Source organism: Orbicella faveolata, unplaced genomic scaffold (assembly GCF_042242905.1).
Source record: "Orbicella faveolata isolate gen_17 unplaced genomic scaffold, um_ofav_v1 contig_2, whole genome shotgun sequence".
In the NCBI taxonomy this organism is placed as follows: Eukaryota; Metazoa; Cnidaria; class Anthozoa; order Scleractinia; family Merulinidae; genus Orbicella; species Orbicella faveolata.
This window is the reverse complement of record NW_028301547.1, coordinates 16,730,001-16,754,980: the sequence shown is the minus strand read 5'-3', so window position 1 is coordinate 16,754,980 and position 24,980 is coordinate 16,730,001. Positions and strand designations below refer to the sequence as shown.

Below are 24,980 nucleotides of genomic sequence, written 5' to 3'. Positions count from 1 at the left end.
TACTAAACCTTCCACTGTTACTACACCTTCTACTGTTACTACACTTTCCTCATCAGTGTGATGATGTCGCTGTCTATAAAAGTACAGACAACGCTAAACCACTTTCGATTTGTTAATTTGACTATAGTAATATTTAAAGGGTAACAATCTCAAAATAGGAGAGGGAAAGCTGAGACGTTTTAGTTGAATATTAACCGAAGTAGGTCTTGCAAGGAATTAAAACTTTAGGCTCGGCAGTAACAGATCAGTGGACCAAAGTAAATAATCTATTAAGGTTAATCCTACCTGATGTTTCTTCCCTACTGAGAAAGTTAGAAGATAAAATGTTAGGATTAAGAACAGTTGAGGTGTCTGAGAGACAGCTACCACAGACTGACGACTAAGTATTTATTCTCCTCACTGATTAGTATCAGTAACTTTATTTAAGTATTTTAAACATTAATCCACTTCTTCTGGAAACTGTAGTGTTACTGTTGCAAGTTCCCGGGAGAAAGCGAGGTCTCGAAGTTTCTTTTTTCCTATTATGCGACTATTTGTTCGTGACTCTGTAAAATTCTCGAAGCTTCGCGAAATTCGGGAACCTTCGTTACTCTTATGTCACGACGTGCACTTATATTTTACCAAGATACCATTCTTAACTGTATCACGTTCAGCTCTAGGTAATGATGACGATTAAGGAAACATGGACAATACATGACAAGATACATACTACTCTGTTTTACAGCACGAAATCAATTTCGTGTTTGCAAAAAAGTTCGTTATAGCCATGCTAATTCTTGACAGGCTGGCTGACCCCGGATGCTTCACATTGTAACAAACCGGTTGTCAAATGTCTCTTCAGTACATTAAACATTAAAACAACCCCCGGGGGCGATACTGCCATATATGGGCTATATAGGTATGTGCCGCTGTGAAGGGTATGATTTTCAGGCAGTTTACTCTAGGATAGGGTATATAAATCAGAGCGTTTGGGTCTAGAATAGGGTATCATTTTTCACAAAACTGACTAGTTGGTTGAAGATGTTATCTAGACTAAGGAAACCAGGAATTGCCACTCAAAAATATGAAAAAATCAAATCGGCAAGTTTAAATTTACGCAAATCAGCCTCAACAGTGTCGATAGATGGGGGGATTTGGGGAGTTTACTCTAGTATAGGGTAGCAAAATTCAGCTGAACTAGCTCTGGTATAGGCAAAGGGTTCCAGGGTCCCAGCGGCTCATCCCCACCCAGAAATTCCCAAAGTACCCCCCCGGGGCCCTATGATTCGGTTTGTACCTCCCTCCTGTAGCGCTTACCTCCCTGAATCCACCTTCTTTGACTCTATGTGTATGTATACCTGTAGCCCCCGTTTCATTGACTCCAAATAACTTCGAATTATCTGCCAATGCTTGATCTTCATTCTGCGTGGTGTTATCACTTTAAATACCCTTTTTAATTTCCCTTTCAAGACTTGAACCTAGAACATCCTGAATCCTGCTCTGAAGAGAATTCTCTGAACCACTACACCGTCCAGTGTGCTCTTGGTCCTGATAATAAAACTTTTCATCTCTCTTTTTTTCTGACTTTTCCCTTGACCAGAGTACCTTTTATCTCCAAAGCAGGATCTAAAGACATTTGAGTCGGAGGTCAGAAACGAAAGTTAAATGCAAATAACTTCCAGAAACCTTTTTTCGCCCCCGGCCGGAGAAAATCTTTAGATCAAATAACGCAATACTAGCTAATTCTACAAAAGATCCGGTAGGTCACACATCGGTTGGTGGAGAAAGCACGAGAAACGAAGATATTGTTCCGGCGGGAAGATTGGGTGACGATGTATATGAGTCGATCAGGCTTCCCATTAGGGGTGGTGACAGGAGAACGTTGATCGCTTTTGGCCGTAACTGCACTGTACTGATCGGCTCAATCATCTGGATGGCTTTATCACGACACTCGCAAAGAGTCCTAAAACGCACATGTAATTGATGTTTTGGGCAAACCAATCTTTTTACCTTTGATAAAATCAACTCTTATCTTCTGCATTGAAAATGAATTGTCACCCTCACATCTGCCACGTTCTAGCCCTTTCCCAAAATATGAAGTATTTTTTGCGGGATTTGAGACTTGTTGACCCCTGGCGAGGCGCATTGGGTTTCAAGAGTAAAAGTGTTTAGATGAAAGGTGCTTTGTTTGGGGAAACAAACCTGGCCTCCTCACTTCTGCTGCGTACGTAGGTTGTCAATATTGCGGGGAAGTGTTGTTAAAGCGATTCGTTTGGAATTCGGTTAACAAACTTGAGAAGAATGGGCAGTTCGAGTAAAGAAGGATATGGCTGCGCTGTCTTTGCTACAGCAATCAGTTTTATAGCCATCTTCATTTCTACAGCTTGTCTTGTACAGGTTTTCTTTCTTCCTCCTCCGTGCGCACAGTGCAGCTGCCCTGAAGATGGAAGGACAGATGAATTACGCAATCGAACGGCAGAAATGGCGAGGATTACGATCAAAGCTGCACCAGAAAAGAAAACCATTACGAAGACGCGAAAGGACGTGAGCAAAACTGTTGAGCAAACGGCTAAGGAAGCCAGAGTGAGAAAGCGCAGACAGACAACACAAACCGCACAAGGACAAGACAATAACGGTAACACTGCTTTTGGGGGTTATCTGCACAACGCCATTTTGCGGCTGCAACAGCAAATGATCGTGGTACAAGGCAGGTAAGAAGCGATCTTTGTTATGAAAACATCTGTTTTTCTTTGTGAGCAGAATCATGTTAGATCCCTTTCGAAAGGGTCGTCAAATCACTCATCAGTTTTGAGCAGTCTTTCCGTAAATGATCCTTTTTTAATATACGTGTAATGTGTTGAGACCCCCGGCTGGGGGTAGGGGGTACTCTCTTATATGGGCTATGTTGGTATGTGAGGCCCCAAAGGGTATGGTCTTTTAGCCGCCTTGGTCAGATTTTATATGGCATCGATTTTGGCCATTTCGGTCTCAAATAGGGTATGGTTTTTGTACTTGTCTTGAATTGCACATGTTTTTCAGAAGAAGCTATCTTACCTAATAAAAGCATATAAACATTCCCTTGAACATTGGTCTGTACTAGGGAACAGGTCTGAAATAGGATATTGATTTAAGGTCATTCCACGCAAAAAGAACCTGCACTGAGATTTTTGTCAAACTTTGCCTATTGACTGTTTATATTGTAGGAACTTAAATTTGGAAATAAAAATGAGGGGTCCCCATGTTCGTTTAGGAGCAAAAGCACCTTGTTTATACCATATAAATCCTTATAATAGCACCATGATTATAGTCACGATTGCTTGCTAAATTCATGTTTCCGATGATTGTTTCTTGCTCAACACTGAGAACTGGCCCATATTTATTTTACATAGATAAATTTATTACTCAATACAACACAACAGAAAAAAAATGATAGGTCACCGTACTCGTTTTCGAGAAAATGACGATATACCTCTATGGCGAGGTCCAGCCGCAAAGGAAAAGCCGCCATTTTCTAATGTGCGCGCGCTTATCGCGCGTGAAATTATGCGCAGTATTTTGGTCTTAATGGGGGTAAGGCTTTTGGGAAGCGGACCGCACACACCAACTCAGTTTTTCTCGGAACACCGCCCCCACCCCATCCCGGGAGTGGGCTTTGCAAACCTACACAGATAACCTACAGCCCACTAGCTAGGTTTAGCCTGCAAACAAGCTCGCGTTTGGGAACACTCTCGCCGACTCGACATTTGCCGCTCGCTTGTGTGACTGCTCGACGGCAAGACTGCGTGACGAGCCATCTGAAACAAACGTCATGGAGCGGATCGCCTAGCCTAGCCTAGGAGTTGATCAGAACAGACGGGATAGTCTTGTCTACCAGCTTGTGAAAAGGTGCATTGAAGGACATTGCGCACAGTTTTAAAGGATTTCCCAAACAATTCATAATCAGATAAAGCAACTTGATAAGCCAACAGACCATTTCCGAGTTCACTTGTGTGTCTTATCAAAACGAGTCTACGTGCGAAACCATTCATATGAAAACGAGTTCCGCCTACAGGTTCATTTTCATGCAAATCAAACTCATTTTCACATGAAAGGTTTTGCATGAAGGCTCGTTTTGAACCAGGGGACAAGCGAACTCGGAAATTATTAGGGGTGGTGTATGTTAAGTGCGAGACGTTGCGAAAAGGCGAGACTAGCGTTTTCTTTACGTCCCCGAGACATTCGATTGCGAGACAAAGATTTTAAAGTGCTTTAAATGCGAGGGCGTGACATTCAGATTCTAAGACGTTCAGAGGTCAGTTATAAAAACAAACAGACGAATCTAGACTTGGAGACATTCTTAGGCTCGCGAAAAAAAAATCGAGATTCAGAGACCGTTTTGTGAAGAAAAACGAGACAGCGAGACGCACATAGCCTCTGAAAAAACAAGACCACGAGACCCCTGACACGGCGAGAATTTTGCGAGAATCTGAATATCTGGAATCAAAATGCAAAAGAGTTAAACATATAATTATTTCTTTTTAGTTTTCAATAAAGCTTCTTAGCGCGTTTTATGTATAGTTACTTCTTGTACGTGATTTTGTAGCATTTTGTAGTGAATTTTATCAGGGCCTTTATTGACTCTACTGATATCAGGTTCTCCTGAAAAGTCCACCCTGATAGACAGATATGTCTTAGGGCTTCCCCCTTGAAATTCATGGAAATCAAACTCATTTCCATATAAAAGGTTTTGAACGAGGACTCGTTTAGGAACAGAGGCACAACGAAATTCGCATCGAAATGGACCATTAAATTTCAAAAGAGTATGGGCGGAGACCCCTGCCTTTGTGGTCTGATCTGCACATTTGTATATCTGTGTATAGGGATGTTGCAGGGCTGCTCTAATTTTGAACCCAGACCTCCCACGGCCAAGCTTCAAACAGAGTGAGGTCTGGGTACGAGGTAAGGGCCGCTCTGGATACCAGTCTTCGAGCAGAATAGGCTACAGCAGGAGACTGTGATCTAGATCACGGTCTCTCTACCACAGTGTTAAAGTAGTTTACTCTCTATCTGTATGTTTTTGCAGGACTCAATACTTGCAAGACACCTATACGAATAAACGATTTCAATCAGCGCCGCGCGGACCTCCCGGGCAACCGGGTATGCCAGGTAGAGATGGCACTGACGGGAGGCCAGGAATGGATGGTCCTACGGGGATCCCTGGCAGAGATGGACCCCAGGGGAAGGATGGTCACCCTGGATCACCCGGAGCCCCCGGACCCCCAGGGGTAAATGGTCTTCCTGGCCATCGAGGAGAAACGGGCTTTAAAGGAGAGAAAGGCGAACCTGGAAAACAAGGTGATCAGCAGTTATTTTCCCATTCCTATTGCAAAACTTACGTGTGACGAGTTGGTCGATATTGTCTTGACGTGTTACATCATTCTCAGAACTATCGTCATAAGAAATGTTTGGTAATGACTAAGGAGAATATATATTTCAAACCTGGGGGCGGGGCGGTGACCTCATTGCCCGAAAAATTTATGCAATGCCCGAATGCGTAAGAAACGTTCACAGTTCCCACATCTAATGAAATTGCTATGATTCCAAAAATAGTCATATTCAAAGCTTGCACACTTACTCAATCAATCATACTCTATCAACAGTCTCGATCCGAGTAAAATCGCAGTAACACTTATTACTGGTTTATTTCAAACTTGGTAAAGTGGTCTTTTCACAACACAATTTCGACTTCACTTAACGAAATCTCGGAAGTAATCAAAATGCTAGAATGCAAATTAAGGTCATATGCTCTTAGTCGTTTCCAAAAGTTCCTGTGTGCCACTTTGTCAAATAATATACTCTGTTGAGAGCGCTGAATTTTTGTTTAACTTTTTGCTCAATCGGATTTCACATGTTAAGAAGAACATTTGAACCAAAGCTACCAGGGATCCATTGCTCTGTTACTGTTCAGTCTGCTCAAGTTATAGCCTTGAAGCGCGACAGGTCTCATTGTTGTCTTGAGTGATTCTGGTGTGACGCTTCGAATGAAATACCAGTGTTCTAACATTTGCATTACCCGTCGATAGTTGGCGTTCAATAAAGTGAAAATGAAAGAGAAATTAACTTTGTTGTCTCCGTTTTAGGCGATCGCGGTTTGGGGGGATTGAAGGGGAACAGGGGAGTTGCCGGAATACCGGGCGAGAATGGCGAGCCAGGAATCCCTGGAAGGGCAGGAAATAAGGGGAGCAAGGGAGAGGCTGGCGAGACTACTTGCTATGTCACGGAGAGGGGCCGGCGAGTGGAGAAGTCTTGCGTCGAGGCGGCGACATACGAGGAACTTGGCAGGGACGTAGCCGGGAATGACGGGGTAGGACTCACCTACACCCGATGGGGGAGAACCACATGCCCCGTAGGAGGTGCTACGATAGTTTACTCAGGTAAGATGTTGTGACTTCCCTTTAAATCGATTCGTCTAAATTATCCTTTCAACTTGGTAATAGTATACATAACTGCATGTACAGCGATTTGCTTACTTCCAGCTTCATCACTCTCAAGTGCGACCAAAACGTTAACCCGCTCGCAGGCTATCCCCTGGAGTTTCATTTTGTCCCAACTCTCAAGGACCTCATAAGAAAATGTTGATCTGATGCAGGCCGCGTTCTGCGACAACTCCAACACTCCCTGGCTCTGAAAACAAGACTGTCATACTTTCGTTCGCGCATGCTAAGATTGATTTCACGCCGTTAGTCAGGTGGAAAGGAATGCTCCGAGTAGGACATTTATTCTGAACAAAACTGTCCTTTTCTGTCTATCAGGTCAAGCTGCGGGCACAGGCCAGGGTAAAGATCGAACTGGGGGATCTCCTTTCATCTGTGTACCTAACCAGCCTTGGTACTTTGGCCAGGTGGATCCCAGCACTCCGCTGGCCAACGTCTCGCAGGCGAATCTCAACGCACTGAAACAGGACCAAACAAGAAGCACACTGCACGGCACCTACTTCTACCTGTCATGCGTGCTGTGCCTGGTCAGGAGGCGCAGCGTACAGATCATGCTGCCGGCCCGTAAGGAATGCTATCGGGGGTGGCACCGGGAGTATGATGGCTACCTGGCGGTGCAGTCTAATCGGAAAGATCATAAGGACGTCATCTGCATCGACAGGGAGTCTAGAGGACTCCTGCAGGAGGCCACTTACGTCCGAGGGCTTTTTGCGAGCTGCCAAACGTTTTCCTGTCCGCCGTATGTTGAAACTGAGAGACTTCCGTGCGTGGTTTGTACCATTTGAGATGCAAATCACTGTCATGGACAAATAGGGCGCTCTGGCTTTGCTAGTAAATGTGAGCTGACTTTATTTCATTACTGTTTTCATCTTTGACTTTCCTCATTGTCGAACGGATTGCTATCAGTATTGAATTGGAATTTATCTTACTAATATATAGAGCGGTTTTCAATTTAGTGTTGTAAAACCAAAACCAAAGTAATCACTCTGGCCAATCACAAAGGACACGGGAAATCCCATCAACCAATTAAAACTCAAGCAAGTACATGGAGCTGAACGGAAGCGCGGGAAAATATGCGCGAGCGAGTTACGATTGGTTTCGGTTTTACTTCTGATTGGACGACAAAGTGGCGCAATTTTTTTAAAGCGAATTGGGAAGCGTTGCCGTGCAGAGCCAAAGCTAATTCGAGTTGAAATACTTTGGACACTCAATGAAAACCGCTCCAACTACACATTGCTATTGTGTTCTCTTGAGCATTTGGTAGTACATCACAACGACATTTCTTCATTGATGTTATCCCGTCTTCCAGTTACCTGTCGTCTTGATATAATGCTGTTCTAGGAGAAACAGCATGTTGATTACTAAGGTTTTATTCTTTTGGGAGTGACTGCTGCGAGAATTTGATAATTCGTCCGTCAATGCAGCTTCCTCAGTTTTGACGTAACATATCTGACGCGAAAGACCGTGTTCGACCACCTTTCCAAACACCGAGAAGAGAGTTGAAAATGCGACGCGCAGCGGAGTTTTTTGACGAACTTCGAGGTGTTTCGAAATGTGGTCAAGTACGGTCTTGAGTGTTTGATATATATTCTCAATCGAAACCAAAACTAAGGAGAAAACGGAGAAATAAAATCGCAAAAATCTATGCTAATAGGCCACGTTCGATATATCAATATTCTAACATGGCTCCGAGACTTTCGGGTCAAAATTGTAATTTTTTTAAGTTTTCTTTCTCTCTCAATTCCCAAAAGAGACTTGGATACAAAGAAAACAGCACCAAATATAGAAGTTTGTCCTGAAAGCCTTGATAGATTATTAATGAATTTGAGAAGATTAGATCTTTAATTCTCACAATCTTCTTCCCCTCAGTCCTGAATTACATTAGACTCCCACACTATGATGTTACTTTACATTCGTTTTTTTTTTAAATGTTTCTTTTTTTATGTTGTGCCACATTTTACTAGTTATGTGTACTGTGCGGGTTGAAAAGACACACAAGTTGCTCCATGACAAAGGAAGGCATATTAAAATTTTATAAAAAGTAACGATCATTTACGCGGCATCTTGCTGTAAAATATATACATATTTCTTTACTTTAATTTTTAATGTATTACTTTTTATCTAATCGAAAGCGATCTTGTTTAAGGACTTTTTGGCGGGCATTCGTAAGAAAAGGAATCAAAACTTGAAAATATAACTTAGCTTGCAAAAGGCTGAGGCCCAGTTTCGAAACATGAATAGCACTAAATGTCGATTGTCCTGATGACTGAAACGTTGAAATCGTAACCTATCTGAATTTAAACCTTTGATCTCTTTTGCGTCTATCACAGTCGTATCCTAAACTGACGACAAAAATATAAACATCTGACATTGGTCGCTTTTATACTGGGGACGCACCAGTAGTGATTACCCACCCGGAGGAACTGGGTCAAGTGTTTTCAGTGAGCAGTCTAGAAGTACGTCTCAGTATGTAGAAGGGTACAAGACGCGGGTTTTAAGACGAATTTGGTTGAGACGGATAAAGAAGGGCAGCAGACGAATTATGCGCATGGATAGTTATACGTTTCAGTATAAAGTCAGTATATCTGGAACGACAAACTAAGCGTTTAGAACAAGTGATAGCTCCTCCTGTTTTTATACTAGAGCACGTACTACACGCATAAAACAACATACACGTTATCCTGAGTATATAACAATCTGATCACCCGCTGCAACTCGTAACTTGCTATCGCAAGGGCTATCACTAGGGCTATTCACAACTGGTCAAGTCATCTCAGTGAGAAATCAAGCATCAATATAGTGTTTCGGACTTGTTGCTCGACAGTCAACAGGTCTCTGTAGTCTTGAGCGGCTTTAGATGGATTGAACACGCGAAATATTACGAACAGGCCAACTCTACCGAAACATGGAATGACTCCTAAGTCTTCGAGACAGACTTCCCGGCCGAGAAAAAGGAGAAACACAAGAAAAAGGAGAAAAGAAGCCCCACCTAGCATGCACTTGCAAGAGCTGAGTTGAATTGCAGAGGCGCGCGAAAGGAGAATCAGGAGTCTCATTTCAACTCGCAGCCTGTATTTAGCTACGACTTGGCCTACCAGTAAGCCTTCCCAGAGGCTAGCAATAGGGGTGAAGAATGATATTTCAAAAACTGTGGGTCTCGCAAAATTTTAGTCCAATTATACTGGTGTCCCAGTCTCGATTTTTTGAACGGCCATGCATGTGTCGCAGTCTCGATTTTTCACCAAAAGGCTGAGCAAGTCTTGAAGTCCCATGATACATTGAATTTTAATAACGCAACTTTCAAATTTCCGTCTATAAAAAGTTAATCCTAAATTCTCCTGAATTGTACCACCACATCATTTTGGCGCTAGAGAGCTTACTCGTTCTACGATATCATGAATTAGTGCTTTCCAGTTACAGAGAGTCTCGGTCTCGCAATTGAAAAGAAGTTCAAAATGTCTCGGGCTCGCAAAGGAAAAACGCTAGATCTCAGTACCCACAATTACCATTGGCCACCCCTATCACTACCTCGGAAATCTGTGAAAAATAAACTTAAGCAATAGACCACAAGTTTTTATGGTTTATAGACTGATAAACCACGCGGGATGTTGAAAGACCACTCGAAGAATTCTTCTAACATCCCAAGTGGTTTATCATGCCTCTAAACCATAGAAACTTGAGGTCTATTGCTTTTATATAATAATTCAAAAGACACGCGAAATTTCCATGAGTTTACTTGCACAATAAACCATAGCTAATTTACCAATCAGAGCGCTCGCATTCATTTCATTATTATATAAAAACAAATAAACAATCTACAAAGATTCCGTTCGGGCTCAACCGCCGCGCTCCACTCAATCCCAGAATGCACTGTACGATTCCCAGAACACGTTGCAATCCCTTTGAGTTGCAGGAACGGGATGAGTGCGCCATTTTATTCCTAGAAGCGCTCGGGAAGTTTAGCAATTAGCAGGGTCTTCTGCCATTTTTGGCAGTCTTCAGACAAAATGACAGCGCAAGAACAAATGAAAAAGATGTTGGATGAGCTAATGGGAACCCAGAGGGATGGTGAGTGCAAAAAATGCGATGTGAAAGTGAAACGAGCTCGATACGTCTTGACTGAATTTGAAGATTTAGCACGCTTGTGAGTTTGTGAGAGCTTTTTCTTATTGGGTTATTTTTGTATACTGACTAAATAGACAACTCAGTTGTGATGTCGACGCTAGCTCAATCAAGTGGAGTGAGTTTTTGTCTTTGTCATGTTTTTATCTTTTCGAATTCTCTTTTCCTCGTGCCCAGCTGTACTGTAGAGAGTGTTCTCCTAGTTTAAAATAGTATTCAACACCTGTTTTGTTGACCTGTTTGGAATGGGGGCTTCAATTTCGTTTGAAAGGATCTCTTTTACACACCGTATTACCTATTATCTTTTGTACAAAAATGAGTTACTGGTTGAATATTTGTGGCCTTGCAACGGGAAGGAAAACTGCAAGTTTATTTCTGAAAGCTTTCCATGAAAATTAACCGACTTTCATACTCTGATAGGCTTTGTCACAGCAGGTCTGTGTTGTGGTTTTGCTATTGGCTTAAGACTGACATAGAAATTAAAATTATACTCGTGATGTAGCAGGAAAAACAACTACATGCATGTTTTGAAGTAAATTTATTGCAGACAGCATTTGATGGGGCAAGTGCAAATTGCATTTTGTTTGCTGTAGCAAAGTCAATCAGAGGTGCAAAATATATACTCTTCACATAAAACTGTAACCTGTATATACCCTATTCTTTGCACCAGCTTTGAAAAAAGCATTTTCTTCTAGCAGTCAATATTATATTTACCAGCTGTCTTGTGTAGCTTGATATCTTGTGCGCACTCTGCATGTACAGTATGTTTTATAAATTTCTTGTATACCTGTGTTATGGGAGTTCCCCATTAATACCAGATATTGAATGCTTTCTCAAACAAGGCTCACTGATAGCTATGTACATGTATTGTGAGCAAGTCATTGGATGCGTAAGTAGGGCGACGTAAGTAGGGACAGAAAATTTCAATTTTGTTTTCTTATGGTGGTTGGGAGGTATTGGTTACTCAGTAATTCTTGACTAGAATCAACCTTGAATGGTTCATTTTTGGATATGTAATGTAGCATAATATTGACAACAATCAAGAGAGACCTACATACATACATACCTCTGGAGGTTTTAAGTCTTAGACTGGGTATAAAAGTATAGATGAATCTACATTTTACCCATATGAAATATTTCTCAGGGGCCAATTTGTTTTTTCTCAAGATCTCTATCTGAAATGTTTTGGAATAAAAATTCATTTTATTATGTCTTAAGACTGGGGGTTTTAATCCACACTCCTTATCCAATCAACATGAATTCCAAAAAATAAAAAGGAAGTTGCATTTCACAGAAGCCAGAACCAATTTTCCATTTTGTTGACTTATTGTGTTTAAAGTAAGGGTTTTGTTCTGTGTGTTGTATTATCCTTGAGTAACCTATATCACATAAATCCTCTGTTTAACCCACTTACGTATAAGTAAAGGTTTGCCCTTTTTAATTATGTTTTGGTTACCTTCTTTTCATCCTACCTCATGTATATGTATAAGCTTGAGAGGGAACATCCAGGTTTCCTTAGAAAATTTACCATTCATATTTATTTTGAACAAATCAAACACCAAAAAAAAAAAAAAATACAAGATTCTCCGGCTATTCCTTGTCAGCAATCTCATTAACTTGGTATAGCCACTGCATGCTGGAAAGAAGATGCAGATATTGAAGTGATTCTTGAAGTTATATTGTACAACTGGCTATACAATTCTTACTGAAGGTGTTATCTAAAGTTTATGTATAGTATGTACAGTGTACATGTTAAGGAAACTCTTTGGGTTTAATGGAGGATTTACATTGTAAAGCATTTCCGCATTATAATTTTGTTATTAAACATTTTCAAAGCGAGAAATTAAAATACTGTATTTAAACTGTTGGATGGTATTAATGCTTTATTTCTGTGTTGTCTTTATATCCTTCTAGGTGCCAGACCTGAAGATGTAATCAAGTTTACTGATGACCGAGTTTGTAAGAGCTTCCTTATGGGTCTTTGCCCTCATGAACTCTTCAATAATACAGTGAGTAGCTTGTTTTAACTGATCATCAATACACAGAGTGTGCAAATGTATTTGTCTCAGTGTTTAAATTCTTGGAAGAGTACTTGTAGATTGCTCACAGAGGTAAGGTAAAAGGTAAAGTCTGCATACGAGCCAAGTTGCCCATTAGGCTTGTGCTTATCCTGATTTCTGTAGCATGAAGCAACTAGGAGTATTTCCACTTCCCCCTGGATGGGATGTCAGTTCATCGCAGGGTTACCTTTACTATTAAATTTGCTTGTACCCATTTAAGAGGTACTGTGAGGGTAAAGTGTCTTCTAATAACACAACACAATGTCCCCAGTCAACAGGACTCGAACCCGGACATCTTGATCCAGAGTTGAGTACAACCATGGTGCCACTGCACCTCCCTCCAGATTGCTTACAGAGAATCTGTTTTAATCACAACTAAATATTGAAAATACAAGTTAATTGGTGAAACTTTTCAATGGTGTTTTGATTCCATATAAAATGATAAAATTTACCATCAGATGTTTTGGTGCACATCATAATATTTTACTTTGCTGACAAGTTTGTGACAGTGTAAAGCTCTTCACCTTACATATTCAGTACAACCAGTTTTTACTACTCCAAAAATACACCTTTATCACTCTTTGTATTGAATACTATATAAAAGGATTGTTTCTTTTAGTAGCTTCCCTGATTAAGTCTTGTTGTATCCCTTTCATGCTATTCAATGAAGAACAGTGGATCTTCAAAACTGTAAGTTAAAACTGTGCGAAAAGCCATTTCTAAAGTGAAGCTTTTTACTGTAAAACAATCTCATCTTTTTCATACTCTACATGAATATTTACTAGGCACTTTCTTTTTGATGTATTTTCTAACTTGCTTTTGTTGCAGAAAATGGACCTTGGTCCATGTAACAAGATTCACGATCCTGCCCTGAAAGCAGACTTTGAGATTGCGTCAGAGAAAAGAGACTATGGTTATGACATAGATGTAAGTATATGTGAATTGGTCTGTTAAAGTTTGTAGTGACATGTTGAGCTGAAAGGGATGGAAGAGGGTTTAAGCAAACTGGATGACAAAAAAGACTGTACATTAAATATATGCATATTTCTGTTTACTAATGAAAGTATATGACCACTATTAACATTGGCTGCTTTGCATCAGTCATTGGATCACTTGAAATTTGGAACACAGAAACAAAATCACTCTGGATGAAAACTTGTTGTCTGTTTTTAACACCGTGCTTCATGTATGCTGACTGAATGCCATTTTATTTTTGTCATATTCTCTATTTTAACCAAAATTATTACATTTGTCCAAAATTTTACATTATTATTACATGAAAGTGAACTAATTTGCTTTTTTTTCTTTAAACTTTTTATCAGCAAATGGAACATCTTCAGTCTTTCATCAAGGACTGTGATAGAAAAATTCAAATAGCAAAGAAAAGGCTTGAGGAGACACAGGATGACCATGACCTTGTTCCCGAGGTTTGTATTTTCTCTTTTCCATGACCACACTACTGTAAAAGTGTAATGGAAAAATACCACGGCAAGCTAGCTAAAGTGTTGTTACTTTGTACAATCATTTGGTACAACACTGACAGGTGCATTATGCTGCAAAAAAAACATGGGGTGAAAGACACATTATTTACTGAGGTAAACGATGGATGCTACAGTACCGGTCAAAGGGACTGCAGCATTACACGCGCGTAAAGCGCGTGTACTACACGCACATTACACGCAGTGTCCATGCAATGTCCACGCACCTTACACGCAAATGCATGAAAATGTGTGTAATTGCACGCGCGTAATTTCACACAGAAGACGTGATATTGCGTGTAAAATCACATGCAGTCGTTCAACTGGAACTCATTAAGTGCGTGCAATGAGAACAAGATATTAAAAGTGCTTGTAATGAAAACAAAACATTTACTGTGTAACATTTACCATATTGGACTGCACTGCGATATGGCTTAGTCTTTCACCTTCTTACTTCTGGTCTTCAAACGTTTCCGGTAGAATAGACCAGTTTCCTTTAACCGGCTTACCGCTTTACAGTAAAAGTATTTTTTGCGTCGTACATGTAGTTTCAACAAGCGGCGCCAGCGACTGACAGGCATGCTAGGATTCACTGAGATAACAGAACATAAACACATAATTTTGCTTTCAATTTTAAATTACAGCAATCAGTGTACTTTAAAACAATTCGAAGATTCATTAAAAATATGTCGTACTCCGAAGCGTTTGGAGTTTACCGGTGTTCAGAAGCTTTTCCCATCGTGTTTTTTCTTTTTGTGAGAAACAACAAAAGCGCCAGCGACTGACAAACTGAGGTTTGACAGACATGAAATAACAGCAAAACACATTATTTCACTTGAGATTTTCAATTAATTTTTAAACATCAGTTATCTTCTTCAAGTTTAAAAAGCCTTTGAAGATTTGTCATTAATGTTATGTACTCAGAAGTGAATGTTGTCTATGTGAAAGCATATTGTTTTGATCTGATTGAAATGAAATTTGATCTGTTTCTTGAACTTCATTGCCTAGCACGTGACCAAAATCTTCCCAAATCTATGATCTGTCAACGCGACTCAACCCAGGGATGAAAATCTGATGACTCGAAAATTAACAAATGCTTAGATTTTGTTAAAAAAAAGTTTCGATTCTTCGCCGTTTAAGCAGAAGTGTGGCCAATGAGCAGATTAAGAGGGAGTCGGCAAGTTTCTGTTTGAATCCCTACTTCATTGTTATTGAAGGAACAGGGGTTGAAATGACGTTTCGTGGGTGGGTAAACATTATGTTGCGATGCACATCGTAAGCGAAAACTCGTAGATCTTTAAGAATTAAGTTTAGATGTTAAGCAGAAGTGTGGACTGCTACACACTCAAAAATAGTATTTGTTTGATAGGTGCTTGAGCTAGTCCACTAATTTAGCAATGCTTGTCGGCTTTTAAATTTACTTTTTGTTGTGAACATTAAGAGTCACGTGTTTTGAATACAAGTTAGTAGTGGCTTTTTGTTGTGCAAAATACACGCAACTGCGTGTATGAATAACAAAGGTTTCTTTCTCCGATTAAAATACAGCATTTGCATAAAATTACATGCAAATATGTGTAACTAACAGATCAGTAAATTTTACATGTGCGTAATTACATGAACCGTCCACGCACTGCCCACGCACTGTCCACGATTACTACACGCAGACTACACGCATTTTATGCGCGTGTAGGTGCTGCAATCCCTTTGACCAGTACTGTACTTCAGAACCCCCTAGGCCGAGAGGACTGGAAATTACAGTGTAAGTTGGGACTATTTGGTTAGCCTACAGCTGTATATACACAACTGGTTGGCTCTCTTTGGTTTTCTTGCGGTTAGTCTTCACACTGGTTTTCTTGTGGCTAGCTTTCACTTTGGTTTGCGCATTAGCTTTTACATTGGTTTTTTTTGTGGTTGCCTTTCATCCTGGTTTATTTTAACACTATACATGTATATGGCTTTAATATTACCAAACTGGCAGCTAGCTCTGCCAGGGTGCATCATACAAATTACTGTTACTTTTTATTACATAAAATAGGTAGGTAAAGTCTGCATATGAGCTAAGTGGCCCATCAGACCCCGGAGCTTATCCTGGTTTCTGTAGTATGAAGCGACTAGGGGTATTTCTACTCCCCCCTGGATGAGTTGCTAGTCCATTGCAGGGTTACCCTCAGCATTAAGTTTGCTGGTACCCATTTATACACCTGCGGTTGGAGAGAGGCACTGTGAGAATAAAGTGTCTCGCCCAAGGACACAACGCAGTGTCCCTGGCCAGGGTTCAAACCTAGACCGCTTGATCCTCAGATGAGCGCACTAACCATGAGGGCATATTTACAGAGCTTGATGTTGCAACCGCTCGGGTCGCCAGTGAGACTGAATTTTTTCACTGGCAACTAACTTTTCATACTTTTCACTGAAATACTTTTGCTTGTGACTAAATCTGAAAACTTAATTCCAGCTGGCTTTTCCTGAAAGGTTTTTTTCCTGAAAGTCAAGCCCTGATTAAACACATTTTGTCAAACTATACAAATTATGTCAAATTATATGCACTCTTGTGCATACTCACTGCACTTATACAGGTTTACATCAAGAAAAAGTACAGCTAATAAAGTATGAAACTGTTCTTGGCTTTTCACTGAAGTACTCTTGCTGGCGACTAAATCTGAAAACTTAGGGGCCAGCTGGCTTTTCCTGAAAAGCAAATCCTGATTTAACACATTTTGTCAAATTATACATTGGCACTCTTGTGCATACTCACTGCACTTACTCTCACTGCAGGTTTACATCATGAAAAAGTACAGCTAGTAAAGTATGAAACTATTCTTTGCAGGTGAAATCCCCCCAAATGTTTCATGAGTCCTTTATAGCTTTTTGTCTGTGAGTGAAAGACCAAACCAAATGTTTACTGTACACAAAGTAATCTTGGTAAGACTTTTCCTAGCCTGATTTGCTGGTAAATTAAGCCAATTATTTCTTTCCTCAGGCCCAAGCAGTTCATGACCTGGCTGAACAGATTGGTAAAAAGCTTGCTGAAGCAGAAAGTATGGGTATGTGGCAAAAAGGAAATCCCTATTCTTCCTTTCTCTTCCAAATGAAAAACAGAGGCACTGTAATTCGATACAGTCAAAACTCACATGTAAGGACCTAGTGGTTTAAGAAACTGCTGGCAGAAATTTGTTATTAATTTATTTTTAATACCCAAGAATATAAGAACCTGTTAAGCCAAGCAATATCAAGCAGGTTTTTATATGCAAGATGCAGTTAAATTGTGATAAACATTTTAACCAAGGAGTGTGACACTGAGATTGCAAACCTATAATTATTACAGAAACTACATAATACACGATACACACTCCCTAGATCATATGTTCTGACACTGCTGTTCCATTATAGCCTTTTAGAAGACCTTTCAAAACTGGTGGACAAACAAAACGAAACAGCAACTAGCATTATCAAATAGTATGATTTTATACAGTGTTTTTGATAAAATGGAACATAGATACCCTTTAAACTATGTGCTTCTAACTGCAAAATTTTCTATATACTGCAGCTGCCTGCACGACGAAAAGCTCTCTTTTGACAGTTTTCTTATACTTCTAAAAGAAAAATTAAGAATCAAATTAAAAGAAATTGCATTTAAAAACAAGTCTCTTACTGCTTTCCAAAAATCCTTTCAACATATTATTTAACATGCACTGACGGCGTGGTTTCTTTGTTTTGTTAACTAAGTAGTGTTTTTTTGTTTTTTGGTTAGTAATATAATGCTTATACTGTACATATATAGCAAAGGCAGCATTAGTAGTGCTGCCTTTTGTTTGAAGCTTTAAAGCAAAAAAACAAAATTGGACATTTTCCAAACTGTATTGTTTTAGCTATGTAAAGAACAATGTAAGTAGTCTTAACGATCATACTGTACTGTAAGTAAGTAAGTATTGTGCTGTAATATTATTTCCTCTTTTTATTTATGTAGTTTTTTTCCTATGTATATTGTGTTTGTAAATCAATTAAAAAAATTAATACAGTTGTGAATTAGTACTGTATATGCAAGGACCAAACCCAAGTTAATTTGTTTTTCTGGTTATCAACAACTATATCTCTTTCATAGAAATTAAGAAGCTAAATTGGACCCTACTTAGCCTACAGTAAATTGCCAGTAATAACTACCCCAAAATGCAATAACTTATTTTGCCGGACTCCAAAAAATGTAGGTTCTTACATGTACGTGCAGGTTTTTGTAAAGGTAAAATGCTGTGAAACAAATATAAAACAAACAACATTTTAAAGATGTTATTCATTTTTCTTTACATTCTGTAACATTTCAGAAAGTATTGAATTACTCAACTGTTTGTGTTTTCTTTGTTGCAGGAGCTGAGGGCAAAGTTGATGAGTCAATGGAACTCATGAAAGAGGTGGAAGACTTGAAACAAAAGAAAAGAATGGCAGAGGTAGGGAGAGACATGGTTATTTGTTTCATTCAAGGTCTACAGTTCATGTAACATTGCGTGTAACATTAAACAGGCCTTTCCCATTGCACAACCAGACTTAACAGTACATGTAGTTATGGTGTGCAGTAAAGTGAATTTCAGACATGATGGTGCTTTTGGCATTGAATAAAGTGTTGCAATAGGCACGGGATAAAAACTAAAATCATAAAATTTGGGAGGTTTTCAATGCTCAGTGTTGGCTTCTACAGTAGCGTTGTCTGCACACTTAAAATTTTCAGGGGAACCCTTTTTCATTAAGGGCCGAGCACCTGACAAATTAACTGGCTGTGAGGCCAATTTTGCATATGTTGTACCTGTTTTTTGTCTACCTGGTTCGACCATCTAGAGGAAAGTTTTTGTTATAAATACATTCAGTTCAAAAAGAATGGCGTGCCTGTGGAAACCAATTGCCTTCCTGCTGAAAACCTCAGTGAAACCCCTGTGTATCAGTTCTCTCAGAAATATCATGAATGCCACATAGTCACATGGACTACTGACACTTGCAGAGTGATTAGTGAATTAATGGCTTGGGCTTGTTTCATTCCCCTGCAGGACATATATCGAGAGACCCTTCCATCATCTTCACTTCAGCAGCAAAAGTTGAGAGTCTGTGAAGTGTGTGCTGCATACCTCAGCTTGTATGACAATGACCGCAGGTGAATTCATAAATTTTTGGCAGGGCTTGTATGCACCTTGAGAGTCCTTGAGGAAGTGGACACACATTTTGAGGCCTTTTATGATCTTACAAAGTACACTGGGTCCTTAACAGTTCTTGAAATTTACCTTTTTCAGTACTGATTCTTACGCTTTTCTCTCCACCAATAAAAAGTTTAGAAAAGTGAGCCTATCTCTCTCTCTCTCTTTAAAAATGTATAAAAACATAGCTCGTGTGTCCTTAAATAAATAAATGGTAAATACAATGTAATTTATATTTGAGGCTTTTTAAAGATCATGTTTTATTCCCCTGCAGTTAAGTCCTTTGTTTATCCACAAAAGGGTAGGAACCATGTTTTAAAGGGGTTAAAATGTTGGCACATTTTCTATAATATTGTTCTCGGAGAAATTCTTTATGCTTATCATTCCCTCTATATTCATTTGTCCAACCAGATTGGCTGATCATTTTGGAGGAAAACTTCACATGGGCTTCATCAAAATTCGTGACAGGTTGAAAGAACTACAGGTATTCTTATAACTGAGCACAAAATGCAAACCTGAAGATTCTAATCGTTGGAGCCGTGAAATCATTGTCCATTTAAAATGTTTCCGATTTACATTTGGAAGGAATATCTATCAAAGTTGGAACATCAACATTTTGTTAATTTTTTTTTTCTGAAGTACATGTACATCATTTTTTCTTTCGAATAAAAATAAGTCTCCCCGCTCTATTTATCCTGCCGAATTTAGTAAATAATTGAAGCTTCATAAGAATCTGTTACAAACTCATAAAAATATGGGAAACCAATTTTTACAAATAAATGTAAGCCAGGGGGCAATTCTTGCCCTGACATACAGTTCTTTGTAAATATTGGCAAGTTTGGGGTCCCATATTTTCAACGTATTTTTATGAAACTTCGCATATTTACTCAATTCGGCGTGGACAAGGGTTTTTTGTTTGTGTCAAAAATGCGAAAAATTGTTGATGTTGCGTGACATCGGTAAAGAGGTCCAATAGTAAGCTTGGATTTGTCACTTACCAATGGGACGTTTATTGTGTATTGGGTTTATGCAGTTGTATGTAATAATTTTGAAGCAACGGTGTGTACTTTGAGGTTTACTGGTTAAACTGGTAAATACCTGTAGGGTACATTTATTTACAAGCCTGATTTTGTTTGGTGCTTTTTAGGACGGAGTGGCTAAAAAACGCTCTGAAAGAGAAATGGAGCGCAATCGACGACGTGAAGAGCGGGAACGGGAAAGAGAACAGGAGAGACGAGAACGAGAGAAAAGAATGAGAGAAAGGGAACGAGAAAGAGAAAAAGAAAGGTAACTGAAAGTATTTCATCAGGGATTTCTGGGCTATGATACATGTATTAATTCCCACTCAAACTCGTCACATAAATATATTCCTTCATCCTAGGATGTGTAGCTCTTTAATTTTCAACAGTGATTTGAATCTACATGTAGTCTCTTCTCAAAGAAGCTCTTTTGCGTAAAATGCTATCTCTAGGACCGCCAAGTTCTCATGAAATATCCAGCAATCAGTATAGCCGGGATGCAGCCCTTTACTTTAATGCGGAAACAAAGGAAACAGATGGCCTCTGCTTGCAGGTTATAATCACTGACAAGAATTTACATTTTGAGCTAAAGAATGAAAGTCTCACTGGTCGATGGCTGCTCGTGTTTCTTCGGTGTTTTCTTCCAAATCACTCCTTCAAATTAAATATGCGTTGCAGTTTTTATTTGGGTGGTCGCACAACGTTCCTCTCCACTAAGCCCTTAAATTGTGTTGCGGTATGTACAGTTGTACAGTACTATATGTAAATGACTAACCCAGTTAGTCGGGCCAAGATGATTCTTCTCTTTTACTTGACGTTTCTTTATTTTTTTGGTATTTTTCTGTTCTCTGTCAAGGAGCCGGCGCCGCCGAAGTCGAAGTGGGAGCCGCAGCAGAGAGAGAAGAAGGAGAAGAAGGTAATTCTTGTAGTCAATGTGTCAGTCAGCAATTTGTATCAGTACTCTGTGGGAAGTTCCCCTAAGCAAAGGACACCTTTTGTGACTCCACGTGGACACGTGAGAGCTTACTACTACCTTTTCAGATGTACATGTAACTATTGAACTATTAGATGCAGTAGTTACTCGGTGACCCCAAAAGTTGTTAAATTCTCAATTGAATAGTCAGCATTTTTAGAGGTAAAAACTGCGGGTAATTAGTGGTAGGAAAGGTTATCCTTGTGACGTGAACAGAGGAAGCGTGACCGAGTGGTCAGCGCGTCGGACTCTCGATCCAGTGGTCCCGGGTTCGTGTTCCTCTCTGGCCACTACCAGTGGATTTGTTTCTCGGTAGCCCCGAGTTCAAATCCTAGGCCACTCTTGTAAATAGCTAACTGGTTTGCCTCCGGCCAGTTGTGACTCGTTTACTTTGAATTATTTGTTTCAGTTGTTTTCTCGGCTCCACTAGCCTTTATGCAACAAACACTGCCGAGGGTAAATATAGGTTGTTTTTTTATTACTTGTTTAGCAGTAACAGTACCGAGTATGTTAGAAATATAACGAAGTTTGACTGACTTTGCACTGTGTTTTACAGGAGCCGTTCGCATTCACGGTCTCGATCGAGATCGCGGTCAGGATCCAGATCTCGCACGAAGCACAAGTCCTCATCTCGCCGCTCTAGATCTCGCTCCCGTTCAGCATCTACGAAAAGGAAAACTCCACCAACCAAATCACCGCCACAATCACCTAAAAGATCTCGTTCCAGATCGAAAAGCTGAGATTTGGTCGTCTTTTTAGGCGCTTATTACTTCAAAGCGAGTCTTCTCGCGGCAAAATATCTCCTTTTTTATAGCGCAGTGTTACCTGTTACATCTTCTGTATATTTTAAACGCCCTTCAGTTTAGCCAAAATAACAACTGAGTTGTAGTTTGTTCCTGGAATTGCTTGATTTAGTCTTCCAAATAATTCCTCTTGTATAGTGTATTTATGTGTAATAATTTCCTTCCTCAACGTCTGCACTCATTATCGTGCTGTTATGTCAATTTGGAAATGTGGTTGTCCGATTGCGTTCACAATATACCAGCATGGCCTCGTCTTGTCGGTAGTGGTTGCTATAAGCTTCTCGGCCGCAGTGAGTCTGACGAGGTGTTCATTTTACCTTAGAAAAATTAAAATTGTCAAAAGTGAGGCAAGTTTCGTTTTATTTAGGAAACAAACGTGCTTGCTAACATACGACCGGTAACTCTTGAATGGGTATTCGTACAAACCGAGGCCCTAAATTATCTCATTGTTCTCTCGCTCCGCTTATGTTCTGACACGATTTTAGGCGATTTCTTGTTTCGCACGCGCCTGCAAACAGGTAAAGCAAGTCTCTATGGTTTTCGGGATGGGGTAGTGAAGTGAAAAGGGGTACAGTATGGTAGTAAAGCTTGCCCACATTCGAGAGCTTTACGACAATTCTCATCTTACCACTGGTCATGCATGTCCAAATAAATGATTCCATATAGTGCAATAAAGAAAACTAAGGGTAAACAGCTCTAGTTGAAACAACTGTATTTTAGCTCAAGGGGCACAGTAGTGTTCGTTTGTTATGCATTTGCATACACTAACAATTTATATCTCCCTGGTTTTCAGTCTTGATTACCCACTCTCTCCACGAATATGTACGCTCTCCCACTATTGCAGATATACCCCCATCCCACATAGGTGTTGCCTCCACCCTACTCTACAAAAGGAGAAAACGGTCCCGCTGCTAAGGCGTCCACCTCGGGTATAAGCGTTCACCTTACCACTCCGGTCTTCCTCTGCACCCAGCCCACTCCACAAAGGAGAAAAATGTTACAGACTGTCTTCTTTCTACCATCCGGGGCGCTTGCCAATCTACCAAAGATTTCAAACTGGGGACATATGGTAAGAAAATTTCTATGCCAGGTTTCCAGAAAATCCGGAAATTGTTGAATTTCCTGAAAAGCGAACCATTCAACCGAAAATTTCGGAATGGAACGGTAATTGGAAATGTCTGGAAATTTGGGTTTTCCTTACGTGCGAGTTTTCTCTTCGGAAATTCCGGAAAATGTTGCTCCATTCGCGGAAATTTTCCGGAAATTCCAACCAGAATTTTTCATCGAATGGAAAACGGCGTCAGTGTCCTTATACGATGCCCCCAACTTTCTCTGCAGACGTTTTATGGCTCTTGTTCTTTGAACTCTGTGTTCTTGGCCAATCAGATGCTGGACCTTAAGTGCGTTACTTTTCCCGCCATAACACACCACGAGTGAATTGCGCGGTTAGAAAACCACTGACCAGAAAACACGTGACAAAATAGAAGATCTGTGCATATCAAGTTGCTTGCCATATTGACTTATTCAACCGGAATTGACATCGATTTCATCGAGAAAGCTGGTTTGTCTTAAGGTCGCTTAAAGCAGCGGAGCCTAACTGCTTTCCGAAATTGGCTTTTACTATTAACACGCGGCTTAACATGCAATAAATTTATGTTTCGTTTTTTTAGATGGTGTCTATTCCCGAATTCGGGTTGGCTATTTTCTATGCCGTTTCTATGGCATTTATGCTCACTAAAGAGAATGAAAACACTGTTTTAATTATCGATGCACAAAGCTCTGTTACTCATCGATTATTCAGGATCGTCAAGGTGTAATTTGGACATCTATTGGTGCTGTTTTTGGACTACTGATGAAAATTGAATTTTAAATTGGTTATCTTACAGTATAACATTCATCTCGTACATAAAAAGTAAGTAAGTTACTTTATACATACCTGGGTGTTAAATTTGACTACTAAGGAAGAAATTTCTATTTAAACTTAATCAGTTTTAGAGCTTCGAATGAAATTGCACTTGTTTAAAACTGATCCAAGTTAAGCCCTATAGCCCGATGATGTGAGAAGGGTATTCCTAGATTAGAACGAAAAAAAAGGCGTTGATTTGTTGTGTCGTGCCTATATACCATTGGCTTAGGTTATACGGCCAGGAAGCCGCGATATAAAAGCCAAGTCTTGCTCGACTGATTCGTTGCAAAGAATTTTTAAAGCTGGCGAACTTACATCAGGCGAACTAGCTATCGTGCGAAACGACTGGTCACCGTTGCGACACTCAGCTGAAGGTGTTCGTGTGTATCGGAGTTTGTTCACAACTGATACACTCAGTGGTTCAGGCCGGTTCCACAAAATTTAATTATTTGATAATTGTAACACTGGGGTTCCGAATACATACACCGCGTTCACAGTCTCTGTTTATTTGCCTGAAATGTCAATCATTTCCTCTCCTTAACCCAAACCCTCGGTGATTGACGATCAAGGGGACAGATATTTCTTAGTGGCTTGCTCGGGTACTTACTTCCATGAATTTCCCACAGAATTGGCAAAAGTCAGTTCTAAGACCCTCTTTAGGATTGTTAGTTTCACGCGCTTTACTGTATATAATCAATTTTTCCCAATGATTACGAAAAAATACCCTGCGTCACAGGCAGTCTACACTGCCGGTATAGACCAAACTATTTTGAGGATTTTATGACACGTACGATCGGGCTTCACGGTAGGCTACGAAGGAGACGGATGACCAACAGAACATCCCGGAATCCGCCGCGTGATCAAATCTAGCCCTCAATACGATCAAACACGCTTTATTTGTGCTCAAGACTTCAGATCGACGAAAATTATCAATGTCTCACTTGGTTTAAACGTTTTGTCAGGTGTCATCGAAGCATTCATGCTTAGTTT

At 40.0% G+C, this 24,980-nt stretch overlaps 3 protein-coding genes across 10 annotated transcripts in view; all 3 read left to right on the top strand.

The window, feature by feature from the left end:
* The first annotated feature begins 2,131 nt into the window (after positions 1-2,131).
* On the top strand, positions 2,132-8,503 carry LOC110061658 (uncharacterized). The gene is made up of 4 exons (XM_020768511.2): positions 2,132-2,690; positions 5,042-5,313; positions 6,099-6,392; positions 6,771-8,503. The coding sequence occupies exons 1-4, from the start codon at positions 2,281-2,283 to the stop codon at positions 7,235-7,237; spliced, it is 1,443 nt and encodes a 480-aa protein (XP_020624170.2). The 5' UTR covers positions 2,132-2,280; the 3' UTR covers positions 7,238-8,503.
* Positions 8,504-10,325: 1,822 nt separating this feature from the next.
* LOC110061641 (putative RNA-binding protein Luc7-like 2) lies at positions 10,326-22,430 on the top strand. 8 transcript variants are annotated; one of them, XM_089289933.1, is made up of 14 exons: positions 10,328-10,520; positions 10,652-10,692; positions 11,417-11,477; positions 12,489-12,583; positions 13,310-13,324; positions 13,463-13,561; positions 13,957-14,061; positions 17,093-17,156; positions 18,475-18,554; positions 19,146-19,249; positions 19,701-19,773; positions 20,437-20,576; positions 21,165-21,224; positions 21,838-22,430. In XM_089289933.1, exons 4-14 carry the CDS (start codon positions 12,548-12,550, stop codon positions 22,019-22,021), a joined length of 960 nt encoding a protein of 319 aa, XP_089146059.1. In that variant the 5' UTR covers positions 10,328-10,520; positions 10,652-10,692; positions 11,417-11,477; positions 12,489-12,547; the 3' UTR covers positions 22,022-22,430. The 8 variants fall into 8 exon arrangements, with proteins under 8 accessions (XP_089146058.1, XP_020624135.1, XP_020624136.1 ...); XM_020768484.2 differs by lacking the exon at positions 11,417-11,477; XM_089289932.1 differs by lacking the exons at positions 10,652-10,692; positions 11,417-11,477; positions 21,838-22,430 and adding an exon at positions 21,691-21,831 and having other exon boundaries at positions 10,326-10,520.
* A 137-nt stretch (positions 22,431-22,567) lies between these two features.
* The window catches only part of LOC110061643 (uncharacterized), a 9,971-nt gene continuing 7,558 nt past the window's right edge, over positions 22,568-24,980 (top strand). Inside the window, exon 1 of the mRNA XM_089289935.1 lies at positions 22,568-23,996. The gene's annotated coding sequence lies outside the window, so the exon portion shown is untranslated. The remainder of the gene's footprint in view (positions 23,997-24,980) is intronic.